The sequence below is a fragment of the Girardinichthys multiradiatus genome, chromosome 22, assembly GCF_021462225.1.
Source record: "Girardinichthys multiradiatus isolate DD_20200921_A chromosome 22, DD_fGirMul_XY1, whole genome shotgun sequence".
NCBI classification, from domain to species: domain Eukaryota; kingdom Metazoa; phylum Chordata; class Actinopteri; order Cyprinodontiformes; family Goodeidae; genus Girardinichthys; species Girardinichthys multiradiatus.
This window is the reverse complement of record NC_061814.1, coordinates 20,743,438-20,770,582: the sequence shown is the minus strand read 5'-3', so window position 1 is coordinate 20,770,582 and position 27,145 is coordinate 20,743,438. Positions and strand designations below refer to the sequence as shown.

At 40.5% G+C, this 27,145-nt stretch overlaps 1 protein-coding gene across 2 annotated transcripts in view; it reads left to right on the top strand.

Annotated features, from left to right (window-relative positions):
• The window catches only part of LOC124858999 (transcription factor COE3), an 87,075-nt gene extending 63,200 nt beyond the window's left edge, over positions 1-23,875 (top strand). The window contains exons 11-16 of one of the 2 annotated variants that reach the window (XM_047351393.1): positions 10,007-10,095; positions 17,985-18,050; positions 18,220-18,391; positions 19,826-20,011; positions 20,431-20,520; positions 21,813-23,875. In XM_047351393.1, coding sequence (XP_047207349.1) covers positions 10,007-10,095; positions 17,985-18,050; positions 18,220-18,391; positions 19,826-20,011; positions 20,431-20,520; positions 21,813-21,844 — 635 coding nt within the window. In that variant the 3' untranslated portion in view covers positions 21,845-23,875. Of the gene's footprint in view, positions 1-10,006; positions 10,096-17,984; positions 18,051-18,219; positions 18,392-19,825; positions 20,012-20,430; positions 20,599-21,812 lie in introns of both variants that reach the window. The other variant, XM_047351392.1, reaches the window with a different exon arrangement.
• Positions 23,876-27,145: the final 3,270 nt, after the last annotated feature.

The following is a 27,145-nucleotide window of genomic DNA, read 5'->3' as shown; positions in this document are numbered from 1 at the left end:
GAGCTGTCACATATTTGTCAGGGGGAAGGGAACATTATTTGCTAATTTCCCAAGCTGGGCACTGACAGGGTGCTTCGTCTTCAGACCTTTGGTGACCAACATGGCTTCTCGGCTATTAGTACAAGTCAAGTGGTTTTTTTTTTCCTCCTCCCATTGTAAAGCGGCAGTAATAAAAGCCATTCGTTCGACCTCACAACACTGCAGCACACTGGGTGAAGGATTTTGGATGAAGCAGATGCCCCCCATACAGAGAGTTGCTCTTGCCAGGCTTTAGTGGTGGCCAGACAGCCTTGAGGGCTGATGGATCACGAAGTTTCCTCGCCAAGGTGATGCTATCGACTCCACTGCACCAAAATCTGACAAAATGGGTATGAGGCAGTCATTCATCAACATAAGGACAAAGGGGTCATGTGTGCTTCACTCAATACTGGTGGAGATCAAGAAATGTCAACCCTGTAAGGGAACAGAAAGGAAGAGGTTGATAGTGCAGAAGTGGGATCTCTCTACAGACAACATGTCTTGCCAAAGTATTCATACCTCTTCAACTTTTTTCCCATTTTGTCACATAACAACTAAAAACTTCATTGAATTTTATTGGGTTTTTATGTGATGGACCAACATAAAATAGAATAAAATGGTGAGGTGGGAAAAAAGATGCATTGTATTTAGAATATTTTACAATTAAAAAAAATCTGGAAAGGTTTAAATCACGGTTAGGTTATAATATCATCATCTGAACATAGAAAGAGTTCCAAGACCTGGCCTTCCACCTAACCTCACAGGCTGGGCAAGTAGACATTTAATCTTCATGGCTGCCAAGAGGCCCATGGTATCTCTGGAGGAGCAGCAAAAATCAACTGCTTAGGTGGGATAAATATTAGGACAAATATTAGTTGAGTGCTCCACAAACTTGGCCCTTATGGAAAGCAGTGAAAATAAAATGAATTGTTGGAAAAAATACCCATAAGACATCCTGTTTAAAGTTTCCCACAAGCCAGAGCCATCATGTGGAGAAAGGTGCTTAAATCAGATAAGACCAAAAAAAAAGTGGCACTCCCCCTCAGTAAAACATGATGGTGTTGTGGGGACGTTTTTCTTCAGCAGAGACAGGAAAGCTGGTCAGAGTTAAATGGAAGATCTATGGAGCTAAACACAGGGCAATCCTGTAAGAAAACCTGTTAGAGGCTGCAACACTCGGTACCAGGGCGGGGGTTCACCCTTCATCAGGAAAACAACCCTAAACATATAATCAAAGCCACAATGAAAAGGTTTAGATCACAGTATATATATTTGTAGAATGGCCCAGTCAAAGTACACATCTAAGCTAATGTTTTTTTTTTTTTTTCATACATTCTCTCCAACTAATCTACCTGAGCTATTTTGTAAAGAATGATAAAAAAATTAGGTCTCTAGAGGTGCAACGGTGGAAGAGACATACCCCAAAAAGACTTAAAAAGCTGAAAAGAGAATACTTTTGCAAGGGACTGTACACTTCAGCTAAATGTTTAAAAAATTTTAAGCCAACTTAGCAAAAAGCCCTTTTTTGTCAAAGCTATAAATAGCTATAAATCAAACACTTCCTGTTCCACTTGTGGAAGGCGTAACAAAATGTAGAGCAAGTCTTGACCCTCCTCTCTCGTGAAAAAATTAAATAAACAACCACAGACATCTTTATCGGTCCACATCAGATAGGACCCTGTGCTGTCCAGCTGGTGAATTGAGCCTATCCTCTCCGCCCTGCCGTCACTTTGAAGTCCTAGACTTACAAGCTGATTAGATGGAGAGCTTCCTTTTCATTTCCTGTCCTGCAGGGCTGGGTTTGAAAATTCACTACTGACTGGTCAGTGACGGGGTGTGGCCTACCAAAAGATATGTTATAATCAAAGGCATTCAAGGAGGTATGTAAACAGATCCGCTTCTGAGGAGGACATACAAACACACACTAAATACTTCATACTGCACTTGTGTATTTATAATATGGTCCTTGCAGGGTTTTGGATCTTTTCTCAAAAGCCTGTTTTTAAGACAAAAGTCACTGCAGGAGAGAGAAAGGATGACACAGGCATTTATAAATGTCATCGCCACAGTGAAATGGGTTGTAACCAGTTGGCACAACAGTTTTAGCATGTGTCAAGGCGTGTTATCCACCAGCCATCGCCATACCTGCCTGTCTTATTACAACTGCTGATCTTTAGCGCTAGCTCTACAGGAGTGGAGCAGACACACACATTGCCAAGTTAGATGGGCTTGGTTTGAAGGCCCCGTGAGCTTTTGTGCATCGCGACAAGGTTCCACAAAGGAAGGTCCTTGTGTCCAATTAGAGGGCTGATGTGACACGTGCTTGCACTCCCCCACTGTCAGCCAGCTTGTCAGGTAGGCTTTGAGAAGCACACTGTGGCATTATTCCACAGCGTGTTATCAGCAAGTGACCTGTGAAATCCAGCTTCGGGAAATTGATTGAAATAAGTGCTTATGTTTGAAGTGGGTATTGTCCCCATTACTTCTCCCTGAAAGTGGTTATCGTTCAAAAGCAAAAAAAAAATGAAAGGATTAGTTGTTTTTTTTCTACCATTAAAGATGGTATGCATTGATTTAGTTTTAATTGGGCCCATTTTTTCCAACTGCTAGTGGCTTGTTTGGTAAAGAAAAGTCCTCAATAAGTCAGTCTTTTGCCACAGTATACATAGAGAGGAATATGATCTCTCCTCCTTTCACTGCCTCTCCTTCTTTCCCTATTTTCAGGCATGATCCACACCCAACGGGCTTTAAAAGAACTTGAGCCCTCAACCACCCCCCTCCCCTCCGCCTCCACGTTTTGATTGAAATTCATCGGCAAGTTTATTGAGAAATGAATGAGGGAGGCAGCGCGGTATTGACTTTGAGAGGAAAACACAACTCATCTTGAATGAGGGGGAAAATTCACCCGTAATTTAGCCACCATCGATCCGTGCCCCGTCCATGTATTGATCTTCATTTTACAATATTAATTTGCGCTTGCAATCAGCTGTGAAGGGAGCCCATTTGATTTCTGCAGGCCGGTAATGTGTGAAAGTCCGCCAACGTCCTCAGAGAAGTGGCACACATGCTTTAGATGTCATCTAAGAGGACTGAACAGGTGTCTCTGGCCCTTTCTAATAACACAGCCAATATGAAAGGAGCTGAAATTATGGATGTGCAATCTGTAACATTGCTCCCTTTTAACCGTGTTAATTACATTTTATCTGTTGCAGGGGCAATATCTGTGGGAGACTGTAACTGTTGAGCTTTTTTCATCTGTATTGGCTCAAAGTTCATGAAATTTCAATGAACATTGATCTGTCTCCATTGATTTATCTTAACTGCAGATCTTTGAAATTTTAATTTCCTGTTCATCTCAAGACTGCTGGAGATGGAATCACTGAGTGGTAACTGGCTGCAGTGGATGGAGATGATATGGTCAGTGTTAAAACAGATGAGGTTTATTTTGCGTGGGTTTGCTGTGAAAATTTCAATTTGGCTTGGTTTGGGTTTGGTTGATTTATAGGTTGGTTTCCATGTCTGCATGCATGTTTTCTAGTCGTCTGACTGGAACGTATCTATTCTGAGGAGCAGCAGCATGACTTCTGATTTCTTTAACTTCCCTCTATGCACACCATTCAGTTTTAACTTCTTACAGTTACCATGGGAAGTTTCTCACACTTTCTATAGTGCCTTGCAAGGTTTTTCACATTTTGTCATGTTACAACCAAAAATTGTCAGTGTATTTTATTGCAACTGAATCTCAGTTAGATTCTAACACATGAACATGCTTTGATTTGAACAACTACATTTTATTAGTGCATGTAGTATTGTAGCTCTGGCTGTATGTAATGGTCATGGTCAGTGTTTTGCATACAGGGCAAAAGGTTTAATGCTGTTCTCCTCTTACCAGAGCACCTTTTTCTATATGCTTGCTGTGTCCCCTTACATGGGTTTCTATGACAAAAAACGCTAATAGCTAAAACTAATAATTTCCCACCTGAGCTGTATATCTCTGCAGCTCCTCCAGTTACTATGGGCCTCTTGGCTGCCTGTCTCTTTACATAGATTCCCATGTCTTGGTAGGTCGGCAGCTACACTAAACTCTTTCCATTTTCAGATGAAGAAGTCTACAGTGCTTTGTGTGATTTCTAAAGCTCCGAGTATTGTTTTGTAACCGAACCCTGCTTTAAACTTATCCACAACTTCATCCTGGACCTTTCTGTTATGCACCTTGCTCTTACCGATGCTGTTTGTTCACTATTGTACTCCAACAAACCTCTGAGGCCTTCACAGAAGCGCAAGATTAAATTACACACTGACGGGCTGATTAGTTGACTTTTGAGGGCAACTGATTGCATTTTATTTTATTTCAGAGGAAGGGAGGCTTAATACAAAAGGACATCTAACTTTTAAGATTTGTATTTAACCTGAAAACATTTTAAAACAATTTTATTTTCTTTCCATTTCACAATTATGCACTACTTTGTGTTGGTCTGTCACATAATTTCGTAATAAAACACACTTGAGTTTTTGGTTGCAACATGACAAACTGAGAACATGTTCAAGGGGTATGAATACTTTAACAAGGCACCGAGTAAATTGTGGAATTTTTGTGGGAAGAGGTCATTTTGCGTGATGATAGTTCTGCATTCATCTAACAGACTGCAGGTGCCTAAAGCGCTTCATTTTGACTGTTTGACAAGTCACAAATGCAATAACATTTGAATGAACTTCTTGCTTGTGCTGTTTATCTGTCTCCTCCTTTCCAACTCCCACTCCACCTCTAATTTGTGTTAAGGGGGAAAGAAAAAAAAAATAACTGCTCAATGGTGTAGGAGGAGTGGAGATAAGCTCGAAGCAGTTAAGTATAATTAGCGAAAGTAATAGCTGGCAAATGGCAACAAGGCTAGGTTTTTATCTCCTGGAAAGATAGAGTTATCGTAATAAGCTGTAATGGCTGGCAGGAATGCTAGTACTCTGTGCAAGCTTCCATTCAGGCTCGTAGACTTAACAAGGAACAATTTCCCTTGAATTTACTGCTTTGCTCAAACATTTCCCTACGTTTATACCCTGATACTGTAAGTCAATACACGTGTTAAGTCCACTTTCATATAGATTGAGGGCACACATTGCTGTATTGCCATGTAAGCACTTCTGGCTGCCAGCACCGGCCATGTTTCTCTGTTCTCTCAGAGCGGTTACTCATGTCCTATTTCCAGAGAACATGGAGAACTGAGCAGCGGACCACACTCATATGCCATGTACAAGCGATCCACTCTTCATTTTAAGTAAGGTGGCGGCGACTGAGGCTGCTTAAAAACCTCTTGCAGAAAACGGGGCGTGAAAGAAAGGGGGCAGATTGAGGCGTCAGATCAAAATAAGATTGGGAAATGTGCATTCCAGGAAAGACGAATTCAACTGAAGGCCTGCCATGGACGCCTGTGCGCATGCGGAGCTGTTCAAAAGAGGAAACGATACGGTCACAGCTGCAAACGGAGTCATGCAATCCATTTCTTCATATTCTGAAACACGATCATTCAGTCTCTGGAGAGAAATACTAAAATAGTAATAAAAAATATCCACTTCCAAATTTTCATGAGGGTCCATAGTAAGTCTGTGCTTTTGCCACTTATCATACTAATTCTGCTCACATGTGGGCATAATTCTTTAAGTTATCAGCTTTTAAATTTGAAACATATTTGCTGTCACATTCTGTTAGGAAAATTTCCATCATCTTGCAAATTAAAACATGAAGCATCTCTGATCCAGACAGGGTGAAGAGATATAAGGAGTATAATTGAACAAAACACACAACCTGTCTAAATTTGTGCAGAAAATGAGAGAAAATGAAAATTCTATTAGTGTCTAATGTTCCCTTCTCCCCCCTCCCCATGTGCTCTTCATCTCTCCAGCAAAGTATTCAAATGCAAGCCCTGCCTTACCTCCCCGTGTCTCTTTTTCTCTAATTATCCATGAGGTCAGTAAGCAAAATGGGGAAGAAGCCAGGAGATCAATACAAATTATCCCTGAGCAAACCAGTGCTGACAGTTTGAATTGCAGCATATGTTTACCCAAAATCAGGCAATTTATCTTAATATCAGGCGAGTAATGCAGCAGGGGTGAGAGGTCACACAATCTCTCCACCTCATAATTACCCGCCTCTAAAACAGGAAAGTGGTATTGATTGGCCGCGGGCCGGGAAGCAGGCGTGACTGGAACGTGCCAGTGACCCCCCCCCCACCCCCACCCCAACTCCCACCCTCCCCTATCATACCTCCCATAGTTCTCTGTGTCCCTCCGCCTCCCTTCGGCTAGACTCCCCACCCAGCGCAGGATTTATGGGATGTGTGTGGAGGGTTTCTTGTTTCCTTGAAGCGACTCAGAAGTCTTACAGAAGGGGTAAGAATGGGTGAGGGGTGTATTACTGCTTTCACTGTTTATCATTGGTGGGTCAAGGAGGACCAAACAAATTTTGGTTTAGGATCATCACACCTCTTCATAACAGTGTAAAGTTTACGAGTGAGAAGTAAGAACATGACAAGGTGTCAAGGATTGGAGAAAGACCTGGAGGTGAAGAGGGTAAAAATGTGGAAACAGGCCTGTCAATGCAAGAAAACATAAGGAGAGTGGTCCCAATGATTCTTGTAAAAGCTCAGCGGTTGAAAGGAAATCTTTGCATGGAGGAAAAAATGTGCAGAGCAGTGCAACAACTGCACATTTATTGTCCAGATTGAATATAAGTGCTCAGTATATATCATCAGCAGCTCTTACAAGATTATTGACATTGTCTGTGCCTGTCTGCGCCAGTGTTACACGCTATGACTACAAAACTGTCAACTCATCAACTGACAGCACCGTTTAGCACTAATGCAAGTCTCCATCAGCTGTCAAAAGCATTTGCATGAAATCAATAGCAGATGGCGGTCTGTGTCACCAATTTCATTACGCCGGGGTTGTTACAAAGATCATCTCCATGATAGATGAGATGGCGACATGCCGGCATGGGGAGATCATGCCATGTGCTGGAACTGGGACTGCACTGAGTTCTGACACTAACTGAGACAAGTTTTAATATATACTTTTTGGCCTGTCACCAGAACCTGATACAAACTGAGCCTTCCAAACCACATTCATTGTAATTCTTACGCCCGACATTTACAGTAGGGCATCATTATCATTGGAAAGACATGTCAAAATGTCCACCACTCTCGTTCTGTACTGTACATCTGTCCGGCAGAGTTCCCAGCATGCCTGGCGGGTTGTGCAGGCCCCAGCTGAGGCAGAGGACAGGAGAGCGTGATGTATCACCCGGAGAGAGCCCACTGACAGCCTCTGATGATGGATGGCCTGATTATGGAGTGCTTTTTACACATACACAATTTACATCACACTGAGCAGCGGGGTCTGGCAGGGCCACCGAGCACATGCGCGTTTTCCAGGCAGGGCATGGGCGCTCACACAGTTGTGTGTGCATACATACACGCATGCATGGGTCTGCCAGAGTGCGTAAGATAAGGAGGGGACTGGAAATAACAAAAGAAAAGGGGGCAAATTCCTTGCTACAGCCTTGTCATGTACGATCAATATGGCAGATCAATCCTTTATTAAGGAGAAGATGCCTTTCCCCCCTACATTCCAAAGCAGACTATTGTTGTTTTGAGACACATGATGACACGTCAAATCAGATTTCTAGCAGTGTACGTAGCTGTGGCGTGGGGTTTATTCAGGTGTGTCTCTACTATTGTGTTCAATACCACTGTATTTGTAAGCTAGATCCTTGCTATCGATTAGAGCCCTCACATTGTCCATGCTTGAGTACATAATTGCTCTGTTTGACCATGCTCGAGCTAGCAATTACTGTATTCAGTGTTTAGCACAACTGGTGCACGTGTTCAATTGTAAGAACAAGTTTGAATGAATAACAAATTAGTGTCCAAATCAAAAGGTGGCATAGTTATAGTCCTGAGACTCATTTCAAGCCATAACCCTTAATCTAAGCTATCAACCCTGCGTTTCTAAGGAGCCGAGTGTCCTTGATTCTGTGTTGTATAGCGAGGGTAAAGTGGACTGCCTTCATTGCCCTTAAAAGCAGAGGCACAGTTTATAGCAAAGGGGTAAAAAATGTAATCTAAATATTTTCCGGGTTAACATATTTTAATGGCACAACAACCCCCATCTTGTCTAGTTTTAAGTGGTCCGCCAATATATGTTTAGAATCACTGTAGAATTATCTTAAAATTGTAAATATTTTACCATCACAACAAATATATTGTATAGTTTGATGCATACCAACATGTCCCCCTTGAAATCATTTTCTTCAGAAGCAAAAACAAGGTTTAACAAAACTTGTTACAAAGAAAACAATGGACTAATCATCAGTGTACTAAAAGTATTTAGATATTATTATACTTAATCTAATCTCTACTATTTACAAACTACTGTATACACTAAATATAATATTTTAAGTATTTTTCCGTAAGAAATATTGCATAAAAATAATGTCTGCTGTAGAACTGATTACTGTTTACAGGCCACATATATGCATATTAGGTCACATAAGTGTACATACAAAGAATTGGTAAGAAGTGATGTGGGATCAGCTTCTTGAATAAGTGTCCTTGTTTGCAGTGGTAAACTTTACCCACAACCATAATTAAGTGCAAAGAGATAAAGGCGTGAGTAGTGGTAGGGGTAACCCAAGGAAATGGGAGTCCTTAGTCCATAGCTTTTGTGTCACCAGCCCTGACTCTTAGCTTGTCTTTGAGTGTACTTGTTTTTTCTTGTCTGTTTAGGAGCCTTTTCCTGCCAAATCCCCCAACCTCTTAAGACCAGTAGACTTTGTATGGACCAAAACCCAGGCTTAATGCAGAACATAATTTTTGGGTTAGAGTCAGGTTAAGATGTTAGCCCAGTACTGGTGATGGACAGAGTTGGGTACAAATGGAGTTACTCAAATAAATAGAAGTCAGTACAATGACCCAGTGAGAATAGAAATAATCCTCTGTGTGTGTGTTTTTCTGTGTAATTGTCTTTGGGGCTGAATTCACTTGCTTATACATTCAGCAGGTTCAGCGAGCTGTGTGGTGTTAATGCTGAAATTACATGCTGAGTAATGAGTGATGGGCCAAATTACAGGCTGAACAATGAATAGAGGCAGGCAGCTCTTATTAGTCTCCATAGAAAGCCATTGATTTATGAAGCGCCTTGCTCGGTGGAGTTACTCTCCCGAAAATGATATCTACATTGAGAAGTGATGTTCTCTATTAAGCCATTTCTTCCCCTTTTACACTGCTCTCCTCCTTCCTAGCCCTCCTCCCCTTGGCCTCTCTATGAGTGTACACATGATTGTTTAGAATCAGGCGGAGCTGTAGGGAAACCTTCAATTACCCATTAGGACTGTCAGACATAAAACGCCCGGCTCTCACCAAAGTCTGGGTTATGATTCATTTACTTTGTGCCTCTGATTCATTGCCCAATATGCCTCATGCCCCAGATTACTATTTGAGGGGTGGGAGAGATTAATGGCTCCATGGGATCTGCCGCCGTATTTCACAGGCCCGGCGTTGCAGTACAGTTGGTGCAGAGGGGTGAAATGACAGCAACTTACACTAGATCAATGTGTGGACAGCCTTTCACAGATTATTAAAGCTCTGTTAGATTAAAAGACCCCCGCTATGTAGTTTGATGTAGTCAATATTCCCAAACAGATAAAAAGGGGGAGGGTCCCTCTGAAGGATTCTTAGACTGATGTAGGTCATCATGGCTGCTAATGAAATAGCACTTGGTGACACACGTGTCAAAAGGAACCTGTTTCCATCCCCCTCACCAGAGCTGATAATGTTTCATAAAACATTGAATCACCCTTGAGGTTTCTTTGAAATTAGGCATTCAGGAAATTATTTCTGTACTGTAAACCCTCACAAATGTTCAATTAGGTTCCTCATATCCCTGGCAAAATTAGCCCTTAAATTGGTCTAAGTTTTATCTTTCCTTCTCTGTCTTCCAGCCCTGAACGAGCCCACCATCGACTACGGCTTCCAGAGGCTGCAGAAGGTCATCCCCAGACACCCCGGCGATCCCGAGAGGTTACCAAAGGTCAGTGCATTGTCTGTACCAAGCAGAGAAATGTAGAGCAGTAATGGCACAGAGCTCTTCAGGTTTTAAAGGAATAGTTAATATCCTGACTGGAGTAGATAACTCTCATCGCGTTTTCATTTGCTATAACTTCAGATTAGTTGGTCGTTGAGGGTGAAGCAAATGGCTCGCCAGGGGCCATCATCCATTGTATATACCTGCTTGTCCTTGTCAGCTTGTTGGTGGACTAGTGTCCATCATTGGGCAAAAGGCAAGGTACAGTCTAGATAGGTCACCAGTCACTTGAAGCACAAAAAGAGACATGTGGGACAAACAACCATGGAGGCACACAATAGCATCAGAGGGTAATTTAGAGTACTGTGGAAGTAAGCAACACTAGCCTGGACAGAACCCACGCATGCACTGCGAGAACATGTAAACTCCATGCAGAAACGCCCCATCCAGGACTCCAACCCAAGACCCTCTGTGAGGCAACAGCACATTCCCATGCAGCCCATGTTGGTGAAAGTCACAATAACAACTTGAAATAAGTATTCAATGTTAATGTCTTTGGTCTTTGGGTTCACAAACAAAACCAAAAGAATGAGTAGCCTACACGGATATTGTAAAAAAATTTAATACATTATTTTTATTTCACCAACATGTTGTTTTAAATCATTTGACTAAAGCTGCTGTATCGGCTCTTGAATAACCATGCTGCATGGCAATACAGTTTTCTAATAATATTAGCAGAATATTTTGGTGCACTTCCAGAATATTTTCAACAAAACCATCACCAAATATATTGTATCCTGGCATCCATAGCATGGATGTTATATAGTAAAATCATTTTATTGCTGTGTGCAGTTTTAGTATTGATATTGCACACTGGTATTGCAACGCTTAAACATTTCTGACATATTGTGCCGACATACTTTAAACTGTCATCATGTTTGCAATGGCAGATATTTATGCAGGGAAAGAAGGTAGGAGGCGGTGCACCACCAGTAAACTTCCTCCATGAAACATGTACAGAGAATGTGTTTCAGGTTGAATAACTGTGTAAGACAAAAAGAAGGCAATGTACAAAATCAATAAAATAGCGTTTACTTCTAACTATAAAATATTTTTGCATTTTAAACCACTTTACTTTTATATTAGGTAGTTACTTAGACCAGAAAAGCTCTATGTATTCCATTCTCAGTACGTTTTACATAAGAAGATTATTGGTGGCCGCCACCTTTTACCTCAATTTCCTGGAAAAATGTCTTCTGTGTCCACTGCAAACATGACAAAACATGACAAAAGTTCACAGGTCAACTTCACAAGTCAACTTTATTCTTGGCCGTTAGCTTCAACATCCAGGGTCAACTAATCTGGATTTATACATAACATATAAATGACGATGGCAGGAGAATTATTTAATTGAAACTAGATATTAACTGCTTATATTATTTTACCGGAATATTACTTCAAAAATCCTGAACTACCCATGTAATGACAAATAAACTAAATAACATCCCCATCACTATAACCATAAGCACTAACAGCTTTGCTCCACATATGTGGCTTATCCACTAACCAGCACGGTAATGGTATTGGTTTTCTGTGTGCGGAGAGAGGCGTAAACTCTCTGTGTGGTAAAATGGCTCAATCAGGCGTTTTCCTCTCCAGTAGTCTGTGGAGATGGTAATCTGGTCAGAAACGACGCCTGCACCCTCATTACTCCACTCATGTTTTCCTTTCATTTTCTGCAGCTCGATTTGGTTTAATCTTTTGTTTACAGAACCCTGTGCCGTAAACCCCCTCGTCTTACGGCGGCTAATAGACAAAGACTGCATGTTATTGTGCTTTGGCCTTTTAAATGTTTTTTTTTTTTTTATCTTTAAGTTTAAAGTTATGTCAGTTTGGCATGACACATTAATAGGCCAAAGTGAGAGAAAGAACTGAGCATAAAAACTGAGATGTACAAGTCTTTGTTTAATAAAGCCTCTCCTGCGTAGTCTTTTTGAATCCTTTATTTTCTCACTTCTCTTTGATTCTTCCACTCTCAGTTTCCCACTGATAGAATATGTGTTTTCTCTAATTGCCACCCTGCCAGTAACCATTTTGATGACCAACAATCCAGATGTGTCAAAAGTAATAATATGACTGATTAGTCAATTCAGGACCTCTCGGCACACCGTAAAGTGGGGGCCACCTCAGAGTTTTAATAATACTGTAAAACCTTTAAAGACCTTATCTATTACATCCCAGCAAGCAACACAACAATATTATTAATGTCCAACAGACAATTTAATAAAGAACAGTGTGTGCTAGCTATAGATGTTTGACCAAGGCAACCTGGAGAAATGGAACTTCACAGCTAGTCTTTGACTCAGTATATGAAGTGTTTCAATTAGACCTGGTCCCTGTGGAGACAGGAGGCAACACCTCAACATGAAATGTTACTCTAATTTCAGGTGTAAACGTTGACCAAAAGGTGAAGTTCACTTACCTTTCATATCCGCGTCTCCATCTCTGCTTGTATGACTGAGTTTTACAGGGGCTCTCAAAAGTGTACACCCCCTGTTAAAATGAAACCGTGAAAAATAATTTCAAAACCTTTTTCCACATAATAAATGAAAGATCTCCTGGACAGAAATTGGTTTGGAGTGAAATTGTAGTGGAAATCTGAAAATTAAAAATGCTGCATTAACCTGAATGCATAAGTGTGGACACATTCAAACAAATACTTGGTAGAAACATCTTTTTATTCAGTTTTAACATTTAGTCTTCAGTTAGTCTATTAGCATGCCACATCTTAAAATATCATGAAAATGTTTACAGCCCTCTTTAGATGACCCCACAGATTTTTTGTCAGATTTGGTTTTGGATATTGGCTTTAATCCTTCTATTACAAAACTATTGTTTTATAAATTGGATGTCTGCTTGGACTCCGAGTAATGCTGAAAGATAAAATCCCTCTTGACCTTGAGGTCTTTAGCAGACAGCTGAGGATTTTAGATCACAACTGACTAGTATTTGGAATATTTCCATACACTTTGGAAAAACATTCAAGTTCCAACTGAATAAAGAAATCCCAGATCATGATACTGACACCACCATGTTTCACTGTGAAGACAACATAAGACAGCTGGTGCTTGGACTTCTTCATTGCTGTTCCAAATATTGAACACAGTCTTCCTTTTGCTATGGTACATTCATTATGCATTTTCTGTACTCTTTTCTTATCTAATAATTTTATACAGTTAGATCCTTAACTTCTCTGCAGATGCAATTGCTGAAGTGTTATAAAAATCCTACTAGGGCAGCAGAACTTTATTTTCAGTTATTCAGATGTTAGATGCCAAACAAGTAAAACTAAAGTAGAAATGAAATCAAAAGGCATTTCAATCAAGTATTAGTTAAAGGGTGTAAACACCTAGGCAACCAGGTTATTGCACTTTCATTCATTTGAAAACAGATTTCTTTGTTTTTTATTTGAATTCTGCAAAATAAACACATTTATGTGGATAAAGTTTCTTATGGTCACATTTTTGTTTACATCACAATAACCTGGCATTTTAACAGGGCTGTGTACACGTTTGAGAACGACTGTATATAAACCAAGTCCACATCTTTTCTGCAACCAGAGACAATGTTACCAGTGGTACCATGCCTTTACTACAGAGAAACCTTGAATATAAAGCATGGCTGGTTGTGGGACAGATTTTGATACTGAGACCGAGATTAGTTTCCTGGGTGAGCGTATACTTAATATAGCACGGTCTCCCGGCCTTTGCATGAAACAATCAGCAAGTGAGATGAAACCCTGCACTCCCAATAAACAACATAAATATTTGATTTGCTCTCTAATGGACCCAAATATGGGGTTCAGGGGGCATGTAAATGATCCCACGAAGTGATTCGTCATTGTTAAGCTTGCCATCTGAGGGTCAGCTCTCGGGGTCAAAAGCACATTCCCAATAAAACAAGCCCGCGGCGGGCCGAGGCTCCCGCGCACATTCGGAATGAGAGTAGAGACGGCATATAGAGAACAGCCATTACAGGGTGCAGGTGAGGCAGGGAGACTCTATAAAAAGAAGATAAAACTGGAGGACAGCACAGTGTGCATTAGCAGAAAGGCAAATCGACACCAAGCCCACTCACCACCTCTATCCAACCCCCCCTCCTCCGTTCACTCCCTCCCATGACTTCACCCTCCAGTTGATAATATTACTGCGCTATTGATTTCCACCAGCCTTCTCCCTGGGACCAGTAAGACACGTGGTAATTGTAAGGAGACAGAAAGCCAATATGGGAGTGCTCATGGATAGCAAGGGATGCACGCTAATATTGTTGCTACACAGAGAAAAAAAGGGGGGAAGCTGCCTCTGATTGAAGTTTACCTCGTAATTCTAAGACAACATCGCAGATGACAGCCTGACCCTGTGGGAGGAGTGGAGATATAAAAATTCAATGCAAAGTCCAGGGTGAATATGAAAGTAATAAGTGTGAGCAGTCAAGTGATGAGAAAGGAGATTGGTTTGCGGGCATGGCGTTAAGTGAAGAGAGACTTTGGAATTCACCCTCCTTTTTAAGATCTTGTTATAAAACAATTTTCTATTCATAATATAAAAAAGACAATTTATAATACCATTTTGTGCCCTCTGGCAGTAATGGACAAATAGACTGCATATCACATTATATCACACTCAATTTCTCTCCTCTGCAACAAATTAGATTCATTATAAAATTAAAAGTGGAAACTCAATATTGTTTTATTATTAAGCTGATTGCTTTGGATTCTTTTCGTTCACCCCCAAAATGAGCATAAGCCCATTCTTTTCCAATTCTTTGTGTAATCCACAAGGAGAAAATATTACAAATGTGTTCATGTCAAGCAATTACCCATGTATTTAAATGAATCTCTCTTCCTGTGCTCTTTGAAGTACCTTCATCTAATGGCCCTATGCTTCTAAATGCATTCATTACCTCAGGCTAGAGCTAACAGAGTAATTGCCTTACAGTTTTATAATGGCATTAGCACTCCAAGCTACATAACCTAGGCCCTCTTTTATTAACTGTGATAATATAAATACAACATCCATGTTAATCTAGTGTTTGAAGGCTCCTTATTGTTAGATTTTTTCATTTTTTTATAGGCGTCATTTTGGATTTCTTCCGCTCAGTTTTATGCCTCGGCAATATCACGGAGCAGCTTTTAAATCTTAGGTGATCAGTCATCGGAGCGTTTTTAGCGGAGCATGAGACCTTTTATGCAGAACAATCCCAAACAATAGCAGAAATCAGTCACGCATTTGTCACAGAACAGCAGAAATCATTTGAAGCCGTTAATTGTTTCAATTTAACATGGTGTGTTCAGATATGTCTCCATGACAAGAAAGCCAATTACACTTATGCCAGAGCAGCGTTTGAGATTTACATGGAAATGCCCTCAGAACGCTATTCCGTGCTAATCGTATTCACAGCATGAGCTGATGCGCATGAAGGCATCTCGTCAGAAGAAAACAAACTTCCTTCCTTGATTAGGTGCAGCACTTCTCATCATCCACCAATATGACTAGGTTGCCACTTAAGCATAGCCCCTGCGAGTCAGCTTGGTTAGTTAAGACACCACGCGGTAAACGACAGATTAAGGATGAGAGGCAATATCGTTTTCTCTCCTCCTTTTTCCAAGCTGTCCTTATGTCACTGCTACAAAGTACCATATGGACAAGGAGGGAGAGGACGTTTCACAGAGAATGAAACATGGCTTCCAAACGCGACAGTCTTAATTGCTTTAATTGTTGTTTAAAATTGAGAGCCATGTAGGAGATCTTGAAATATGATAGAATAGATTATTGGTAATTATTAACTGCAGACAAAAAGAAAGAAAACCACTTTATCTCACTCAGCAAGAGAGAGAGAAATCTGTTCTGCCTGATGAGAACACATCAAGACAGCTGGTCCTCTCATTTAGTCTACCTGCTTCACGACAACCATAATTCTTTATTTGTATGCAAACTAGATGCATGCAACGTTGAGCATACACACCAATTTCAGAGGTAAATGCCCATTCTAAGAGCCACCCATCCGGTAACTTGGGGTGGATTAAGCGATATGTTTCTATAAGAGAGCATGGCATACGTTGCAAGTGGCTCCTACAGCGATTCATCTTGATAAATCAAGGACGGTGGCTAGATATGCTCCTTAGGATGAAAGGGGGCCCCCTTACACACGCTGCTTACACACTGCATACGCTGTGCCTCGGAGATGCAGGCCAAGTCTTGGAGGCCGCTGTTTGAAGGCGCGAAGGCTGTGTTTACATTCATTTACGGCAGCTGCCGTCTTAATCCCACATTGCCATTGCCAAGTGATGGAACACTTCAGACAAATTACTGAGGCCTGCAAAAGAAAACACAGTGAATGTGGGAAGAAAACAAGCACCATCTGAGATGTTTCTAGTGACAGATTTGCATTGCTTTTAACCAGAGTTCTAACAGCACAGTCGACAAATCTCTGCTCTACAGCAGGTGACAACAAGAGAGCATTTTAAAAACACACACACACAACAGCCATGACTGCAACTTGACTTTGTCAGATTAAATGCACCCTTAAGAGGAAGAGAGGGTTTTCACAGAGTAAACTGCCTTCTGTATTATGGAAAACAAAGAGAGCAGCCCAGTTTCTGGAGAGGGATTTAATTGTAAGTGCTGAATTCAAAGAGCCGATAAAGACACACAAACGGGCTAAACCCCACCTAGCTAAAAGCCCAAAATAGTGTGTGTGTGTGTGTGTGTAGTTGGGGGGGGGACAGGATCTGGGGCCAACTCATTTTCACTGTTAAGAGCCAAAGCAACACAGCTAATCCGCATTGTCAAGCGGGGGCAAGCATGCAGACATGGATAAGACCACATCCCGAGCATCCGTGTCCCCAAGGCACAAGCACCCAGCTCTTGCTGGATGGGAAGTCATTTGTGAAGTCCTTTGCAACAGCCAGTCAAAGAGGTTAATTGAAAAATTCCTTAATGTCATTACAACAGAACTAGATTAACCCAGAGCTAATTCACTTTATTGTTCTGAAGAGAGGGGACTCTGCACTGAACTCCGGAGCAAACGTGAAGCCCGGAATCAGGGGTGAGGTGTTGTTTTTAAAGGACTATGCCAGTTTAATTAAGATAGGGAACATTATTCACTGCTCTGCACGGTTGGAAGGAGCAAAATGGTAGTCCTGTATAAATTTACCTTGGTGCATCTTAAATCTAGGTGGCTCTTATTTACGTAAAAATTTCACAGCACTTTTTAACCCTATTGTGCACCTCTTTGTGTGTCACACCTATTACCTTCATGTAGGCTGTCGACACACTCCCCCATACCCCCTAAAAAGTAATAACACAAATAATTTTAGTTTATATTTTGTTGGATTACCTTTGACGACAAATGATATATTTGATTTTTTGGTGTTTTGAAATGATGACAATGAGCAATATTTTCCATCCATATTTTCCTCCATTTTCTGTTTTTGTCCAAGATCGGTATTGATGTGATGGTTAGACTGCTTTGTAACATGTTCTCAAGTTCATCAAACATTGTTGGAGGATCTAATGTCTGAAGATTGTGGAGAGAAAAGCAAGGTTCTGACGCTCATTGAAGTACTTTCTCACTATTTGAGCCCAATGAATGCTGGCATTATCTTCCAATAAGGAGTCGGGTGCTTCAACAAACATCTTGCATGGTAATTAAAGGAATAAAACACATAGCACTGGATTGTTGAGACTGAAATAACTTGTTGTCAGTATAATCATATTCAACACTGCAAGGTTTTTCCAAAAGCAGGGTCTTCTTTTTGGTCGGACATACGCCTCGGGCTAAAAAAATCTGTCGTGGAAGTTACATTTATTTGCTTTCCCTGTTTCCCTAATCAGGAGGTGTTACTGAAGAGGGCAGCTGATCTCGTTGAAGCCTTGTATGGAATGCCCCATAACAATCAGGTACTTCAAAAATACTCTCAGCATGTCTGATTTACACATAAAGAATTTTTGATGACTTAATTAAGGCCTATATTCAGCACTATATCTGAAAGAATATAGTGCTGCGAGTTAACTCGACTGCCATGTATTATGCATAAAAAAAACCCTTTGTCTTCTTTTTGCCTCTCAGGAGATCATTCTGAAGAGGGCAGCTGACATCGCAGAAGCCCTATACAGCGTTCCCCGCAACCACAACCAGATTCCCTCTCTCGCCAACACAGCCTCCCACGGCATGATGGGAGTCAACTCCTTCAGCAGCCAACTAGCAGTCAACGTGTCCGAGTCACAAGGGAATGACCAAGGTGTGTGATTTAGGGGGTTAGCTCCATAACTTAGAGGTGCTCAAAAGCGGGTTGCAGAAGGATTGCAGGTGCTTCTTAGGGGAATACCCAGGGATTTACAAGAATATGGCAAATATGTTCTCCTTTTGTGGGCTTTAAATAAAAATAACTAATAAAAACTGGCATAATACAACAAGGGTATTAATAGAGTCCATGAGCCATCTTTTATTTTATTTTTTTTAATTATGGGTCTTTAACTAGGTCCTGATAAAGAGATTAGAGATGCACCAATTTGAATTTTGTGGCTGATTCTGCCTTTTATAAGGCTTTGGCCTGCCAAAACCGATTTTAGGCAATTATGATTTTGTACTATTATATAGATATACAATTTAGACATCATTAATGTAATACAGATCATGAATAGCATCCAAAATACTTACGTCTAGCTTTCTTGCTGTGAATGATCAATAATTATTGATATTTAGAGCAGAGGTTATGTCATGCCCTGTGTGAGAGAGAGGAGTTTTACAGCTATTAAAATAAATAAAAAAATAAACAAATTATACAGTTTACCTGTTAAACTGTCTTTAGCATCTTATATTAGCTATCAGCCTGATTAGCATTAATATAAACCTGCCATCTCTGTATGTATTCCCCAAAGAGAATGTACCCAACATTTCCAAATCAAGCATGCTCCATAAGAGACTGAAAGCTTAAAAGGATTAAACAACACAACTTTGCTTAACATTCAGAGTCCCTGGTAGCTCCTAAAAATCTCGTTCTTTCTTGCAGACTGACAAAAACACAGATATGTGTCAGAATTTTGGGAAAATAGTTTTCTTGTAAATACCTTCTTACTTCTTTGGGCTTCTTTTTCGTTGAAACAAAAAAGTAGATCTGACTTTTGAGTTTCTGAATGGCCAATCAAGCTGAAACTCATCTGATTCCTGTCATCAGCAGATTTCTCAGTACATCTGTCTAGTAGCCAGGCTTACTGAATGTTATATATGTAATCTCTAGAAAGATAACAGGACGGTTTTTGTTAAAAACCATCATGATACATTAGACATGCTTTGACAAATTATAGAAACGATTCCTTTCAAACAGCTTCCTTCATCTTTGTGCTACCTCCAACATTATTCTCAAACATCTAATTGATACTAAAAAAATAGCTTACTTTCTTCTCTCAGTAACAGACTACCCTGAGAATTAGTCAGCGCCACTTATTAGCACTTAGGTAACAGAGCTGATTGGAGAAACATCAGATTTTTAAGTTATCAGCCTAAAAAACAGATTTCCAGATTTCAGTCACCTCCTAGTTTCTCTGTAACATCTCTAATAAACATCTTTGACTGCACCAGTTAATTTCCACTGCCATTTACTGTCAATCAGAGAACAATGGCCCAGAAAGAAAGAAATGAATGTCCTTGTGCTTTTTCCATTTGTGTTATCCAGTTGGCTATAGCCGGAACACCAGCAGCGTGTCCCCCAGGGGCTACATCTCCAGCAGCACCCCACAGCAGTCAAGCTACAACACAGTCAGCAACAGCATGAATGGCTACGGCAACGCCGGTATGAACCTGGGAGTGCCGAGCTCCCCGGGGTTCCTCAACGGATCCTCCGCCAACTCCCCATACGGAAGTGAGTAGCTTGCCACTCTTGCACGCTGTAGTAGCACTAAGCTGCTGCCAATATTTAATTCCAGCTCCTGCATTCATTTGCACCTCTACAAAGCATTTCTGTTGGTTGTGAGAGTATTGATGGTGAAAATATGTGTTTATTTACAAAAGCTTGTTAAGTTTCACTACTTTGGAGAACACACGTGTGGCTTAGAATTGTAGAAATATTAGGTTTATTTCACCATATGCCACCTGTATTTGTTCAACCGGACAAAATGTTGATCATAGGGGCCTGTGAGTACTGATCATGTGTCCCCCCCCTTGGCAGTAACTCTACCCCAGTCTTACCTTAACTGCCCTCTCCCCCTCTCAAGCACTACTCACAGCACGTTCTCACTCTGGTCCTCCCTCCTACCCTTGCCCTCCCTGTCATCTCCGCAGTTAAACAAAAGAGCGCCTTCGCCCCTGTGGTCCGACCCCAGGCCTCCCCACCCCCCTCCTGCACCAGCGCCAACGGCAACGGACTGCAAGGTGAGCCCCCCTCACCCCCTCATCCCTTCCCTACGGACTACTGGTCAGATACCGCTGCTCAGGCCTCTGTCCGGTTTGGTGAGGGATTAATCATTACAAATATATGCATTTTGACAGGCCAATTTACACCTTTCACTTCACATTCAGGCGCACACACTTGGAGAGAGCATGCCCATACACATACATACACACACACACACATTCTTACAAGCACAAACAGAACAGCATAGGTCTGAATGTCTGTGCAAACATTTATGCATACATAGATCCTCGTTGCCCTTACATACAAATGATCCGCTCCGATGTCGCAGGACAAGACCTTCAGCGAATTGTTTTAGTAATTATGTTTATTAGGTTTTGTGCGTGTGTCATGACCAACATGATTGCATTGAAAACAAGCTTAGCAGTAGCGCATGCCCCAAGATTAATAACATTGGGCTTAATGAAGTGGGAAATTAAAGTTCATCTTGCTACACGTTCATACTTATTAATACATGTTGTGCAGAAATTAATGAGCAATGCCTTGCCATCATCTGCGCTGGCAAACTTAAAAGCATTTCAACCATGACTCTACAAATATACTGAGAGCAATATACTAATATATCATCCCAGCACTTCACTAGTTGCCTAATTGTTAAAACGTGTGAAAATACTAAATATATAAACTGTCGGGGTGAGGTACAGTCGCTAATGACATCCAAAGCAGATGGTCTTGGTGAAATAACAGGGAGCTACCTTTGATCTTTCCTTAATCTCTATTGGATAATGACGCAAAGGTATAACTTGAGTCTTGGCAAAAAAATACGATGCAAAGAGAAGGAAGTCAAAGAAATGAATCCAAGTGGGAGACTGAGCAGAGTTGTGGCATTGTGGGAAGTGACTGTGTTGTTGCTCCGTCGTCACCACAGCCTGCTCTCCTGGGAGTCTGGGCCACTGTTTGCCATTACCCTGACGGCAGGAGAAATATCACACATAGCAGGAGCGGCTTGCTGAGGGCTGAAATGTCAGAGCAGGAGGGAGGTTAGGGGGACGTACGGCAGCGAGGGCCGGCGGACACGGCAAACACTCGCAGGCACATGTGTAAACAGGCACATTTAAAGGCTTACATCCACGCACTTGTGCATCATCAGGTGGCTGGAATCAGACAAGCACGCACTGGCACACACACACTGCACACATGCATGCAATCATTTTTCAGTTTTGATAAATTTTTGAGATTTATTAATCCAAGTCTGCGGTAGTCAAACCAACTAATCTGCTCTCTTGTTCTTTCTTTATCCCCCCTCCTCCAGCCATGTCCGGCCTGGTTGTTCCTCCAATGTAAATGCACTTTTGTCATCTCGAGCACCAGTCAACACACTACCACTTCACAGGACACTCCCTCTCTCCCTAAACCTTGTTCCCAAGCACACTGCAAAACGCTGGTGTAATGTATAGTCAACTGCTCATTCTGAAGAAAGAAAACAAAGAAAAAAGATTTTTTTTTTTTTCCCTTTTCAATGACTTTCAGAACCTGCAAAAAAAGGGATTTAACGAGAACAATATTTTGTTTTTTTTTCTGTGGGATTTTATTTTTCTTTACCCTCCCCACCCCACAATTTTATCAACCTCTGGAGAGGACGCAGGATGATGAAGGATTTATTTTGCATACCTGTCGAGTTGAGCTTCAGCCTCGGACAGCCACTCTCAGTACTGGAAGAAACTCTGTGGACTCACCATCTGTTTGTAAAGTAAAAACACTGATGTACAGCCCATTTGCCAACAAACTTGTTTTCCCCAGATTTTGTTTTTCTTTTTTGTTTCAACTCTCTTTTAATAGATTCACAACAGTTGTGCGTCTTTATAATGTGACTTTTTGTATTTTTATGTGTGAGAAAACTACACAGGGGCCAAGACAGTTTGAATTTCAACTGGAAAATATATGAAATATCTAATTTAGCAAAACTGATCATAAAAGTACAACAAATATGAAGGAAAAACAGGATTTCTTCAGTTTGCAGCGGGGGGTGGGTGGTGGGGTGATGTTGTATCATGTTTCATTACCGCATTTTAACTTAAATTTTGTAATTTATTGTAGCTAGAAATCATCTTCAAAAGTGAAAAAAAAATCCTCTCAGTCAACAAGCACACTGATGTGTATAAAACACTGCTCTGTTGATGAATATGATGTACTTCCACGTCTAGAGCTTCCTTTTAAGCAAGTGTGTTTTGCCATGTTTTTTCAACTTTTTTGCTAGCACTGTATATTGATGCATTCCTAGGCTACTGTGAAGTCTGTTTCTTGTTGATGAGGAGCAGTCTCCTTTTGGCTCCAACTCCCTTATGTGTTTTATATGTGGTTAAAAATTGTAGACTATTGTGATATTGCCAAACTTGTGCTAAATATTTATACATCTGTCTTTTTCATGTTCTTTTAGATCAACAAAAAAATGTAAAAAAAAAATTTAAAATCCATTGAGAATGTAGGAGTATAGTAGGTCATTGTCATATTTCTGTTCAAATACACACTTGCGCTCACTGAAGGAAATTTTGTAACATATCAACTATAAATAATGTATTTATCTCTGAAATTTTGTATATTGCTTTTCATTATGTATGTATTAATCGTCATGCCCTTAATATAGTGATGCAGCACAGATAATTCAGCCAAGAACTGTTGCCTTCATTTGTTTTTCTTTTTTGTATTTGATGAAATGCAATGTGCATATATTTCATGTGTATCCTCGCAATTTTTTGTGTTACACCGTCAAGACTCTCTGTCCATTTTTTTTAAAAGGGAAGTCAAACTTCATTGTTTATTTTTATATTGATTTTAAATTATCTATACAGACCATTTTGGAGAAAACTTTGTTGGTTGTATTGTCAAATAAATTGTTTGTGACCCATATGATAGTTGTTAAGATCCAATAGAGACTAATGTGCATGAGGGACAACCTTGGAGATAAAAAAAGCACTCCATTTGTGGTTGTATTTTTTCTGTTTTGTAGAATGTATAGAAGTCATTTTTACTCACCACTTAAGAATCTGCCACATAGCTTACATGTGTTTACAGGGAAGAAAATTTAAAAATGTCAGCATTTGGAATGGAAACAGAAATGACTAAGTGATGTTTTATTAAAATTTTCAGTAAAAAAAACACAATAGCTCCTCAACTGTGGACTTCTTCAGTTTTAAGCCCAGTTTGGATGGCAGACAAACTGACAATCAGGAAACAAACAAACAAAATGAGACAGAAGATGGGTCTGAGGACAAACCTGTGATTCATCTGTAAGATGTAGTGTTTAGACATTGCCATGGAGATAACTGTTTGAAACCTGTGGAAGAAGTGTAACATCTATAAAAAAGATGAAAACTGCTCTTTCCTCATATTATTTCCACAAAGCATTCTGACTTTGTTTCTACTGGTCTTTGTATGAGCACATCCTGCATCTGTGGCGCTTCAAAGGTTCATTGTAGTCATTTATAAACAGTGCAAGCGTTTTTTATTCAAAGCACCCCAAATGGGGCTCATTCAAATCCCTCATTTCATTGCATTAAGCCACCTAGTTAATAAAGAATCGATACATTGAAAGAGCAAGGTTATCCTTTGTCTATAAGGGCTGGTATCGTTTTGAACCTCTTATAGTTTTAGTGCTGAAAGGGGGGCTCTGTGAAATCTATAGTCATCAAATGGGTCAAACAGAAGGATAGAAGTGTTTGAGGCAAGAACAGGGGTTCTCCTTAAAAACAACTGAACATCTTATCTTGCATCCTGAGTGCTGGCGGAGCGCAGGTCACAAAATGTCAATTTCTCATCAAGGCACCATTGTCCGAGGCCACGTCTGCCTTTAATGCACAATTAAATGACAGCAACCCGAGTGGCAATCAGCATATCAGCAGCTTATTATGTCAGCCGGCATGCAAGGATGTCTACGGCGCAGGAGATTCTCCAGGAGCTGCTGATAGTGCAAAGGACAGATACACCGAAAACAGCAATGTTAATTTTCTGCAAGCTTCAAATAATTTCCCTGATAACCCAGTGCATCTGATAACAATGGGCACACACACCATCTTCCTGACGTTGCATTATCTGTTTCGGATACACAGGTTGGGATCTATTAGAAATCCTTCTGTTTTGTTTTTCAGTAAAAAGCAAGTAAAAAACCAAAAATAAATTTAAAAACCCTCAATATTAATCAATGAAATAAAACAAAAAGCTGTACAACGCTTAAATGTATATTTTAGGATTGTTGAAGAAAAGGTCTATTAAATTGTTTTAGGCAGTTAATATTGCATTGAAGGGTTGTTTATAGAGAAGCTGGAGATTAGTCACATAGGGAATGGAGCTACCTGCCAACATACTCTAGCCATTTACCTGAACATTATTTAATTTATTTTTATGTTTTGTATTTTATTATTATTGTTGCAATGACTACTGCTACCAGCAGCCAATAAAAATCATATTTAAAATTTATTATCGAATATATTTTTGGAATAATTTGGTTTTGCCTCCAGGCCTCAGCAACAATCATAGTGGGAAATGAATGAATTGCTCACCTGTGAATAAGGTGTTGCTGTAACTGTCTGACATAAGTAAGCAAAATAGTTTAAAAAGCAAAAATATTATACAGTTTACACTGACTCTATTTTATTTATTCATACCCTACCTTATCTCTATCAGGTAGTTACTCTGATTGAAAATGCCTTGCATGTTTCGTTCTCTGTCCATGTTTTACTGGTGGCTCACTGCCTCCTACCTACGTTTCCTGTGTAAATAATTATCAGCTTCACTGTAAACAACCACCCATTAAAAACATGAGGATAAATGGCAATTTGCCTAAACCACTATGATGTTTTTGACATTGGACAGTAGGAGTCTAATTTAGTCCACTCTTGGACTACCCCTTAGCCTCTGGGACCAACCAATCTGGATTCATTCTACATGAAAATGCCAAGAATTATCTACTGCAGGTTAGAAATCAAATACTTGTAACAATTTAACAGAAGCTCACTTCAATAATCCCCAACTATCTCCTTTAAAGACTAAAATCAGAGGGTAAAAAACTAATATATATGAAAAATTGCAAGTTAGCTCTTTTGCTGGGCGCTTTAAGACCTCTGAAGCCTGCCAGGCAGGCTGGAGGTACAGTAAATATAGTCTCAGCAGGTTTCTTTGTACCCAACAAACAGCCACTAGCTCTGCCACACCATTCAATCATGGTGAGAGCCTCTTTTATTGGAGGACTCTAATGGCCACCCTCCACCATGATCTTAATGTGTGCATTAAATATTTATAAATCCTGGGTCAATAATGCCCCATAACTAGAGCCTGACAGACCCCCACCGTACCATGTGACTGCCTTGCTCTCAAACAGAGACATGGGTCAGGGGGTCACACAATCAAAAGAAAGCAAGGCTTACCGCATCCATATGTTGCCACTCTTATCAAGACTTTCCTCAGTACTGGTTATCTGTCAAAGAAAAGAAATATTGAAAGCAATATCGATCTTAACTAGCCTTGTGTTGCCGAGGGCCACTCTTCAAACATCTGCTCGCGTATTGTTATATTTTAAAAAAAAGCGGGGAAAAAGTCGTTTCAGTAATAAAAGCCCAAGCTGTAATATTGAACATCTCTGTGTGACGCAGGCACCCTGAGCATGACTAATGACCACGTTATTAAGAAGCATCGCTGGAGGTTTTTAAAGTTTCAAATATTTCTTCATCAGTGTCGGGTTAATTGTGCAGCCTGGCATCTACATGGGTGACTCACTTGTTTTTTTTTTTGCTTTGTTTTTTTAATGTGACCACATTCAGGCTGCGCTCCTGAGCTGTTCAGGTGAAAGATTGTGCTCCGGTGATAGCGCGCACAAAAGAGTGACTGGACAATGAGCCAGTCAATGGAGAGCTCCAGTTGAAAGCGCCACAATGTCCGTGCATGCTGGGAATTGGGCTGGATAATATAAAGGAATGAAACCTTCATTGAGGCCATGGAGGACAAGCATTCAGAAAAGAGGTTTTGTTTGCTCTTTATCAACCTGCGCTTTCCCATGAGAAAAAACAATTCAAACTGACCTTAAAAAGAGAATATATATTACCTTGTGCATCTTCTCCCTATGTAAGATGTATACTTAGAGGCGTATGCATTCATGCTTAGGGGCATTATGTTGCTCAATATCGAGACAGGTCATAAAACTTAGAGGTGGACGACGGTTTATCTTCTCTACACGGTGGGTAGTGCTGAGAAGTACTTTCTGAAGATTTGCTCTTTGACAGAGGGGATTTGTTTTTACCGCTGAGTGCAGAAAAATAAAAAGTGGCAACTCTCCTGTAGTTTATGCATGAGATGGAGAACACTTCAGAGAGTCATAAAAACTGTACGAGCCGAGACCATAACATAAAAATGAAGTAAATCTGACCTTTTTGTACAATTCAGTATTTGAATCAAAATAAGACATGACCCCCCTTCTTTGTTCCATTTTTTTAGCAGCACTACATTAGAGCAGCCTCCTGTCTGTGATTCTGTACATCAGATAAGACACTGCTCCCCTGTTACTGTATACCGGGAGGCCGCTTTGTGAGGAAAACTTGTGAAAAGTGGAAATCTTTTCGATCCTTGCAAAGATTTCCACTTCACTCGCTGCAGTCA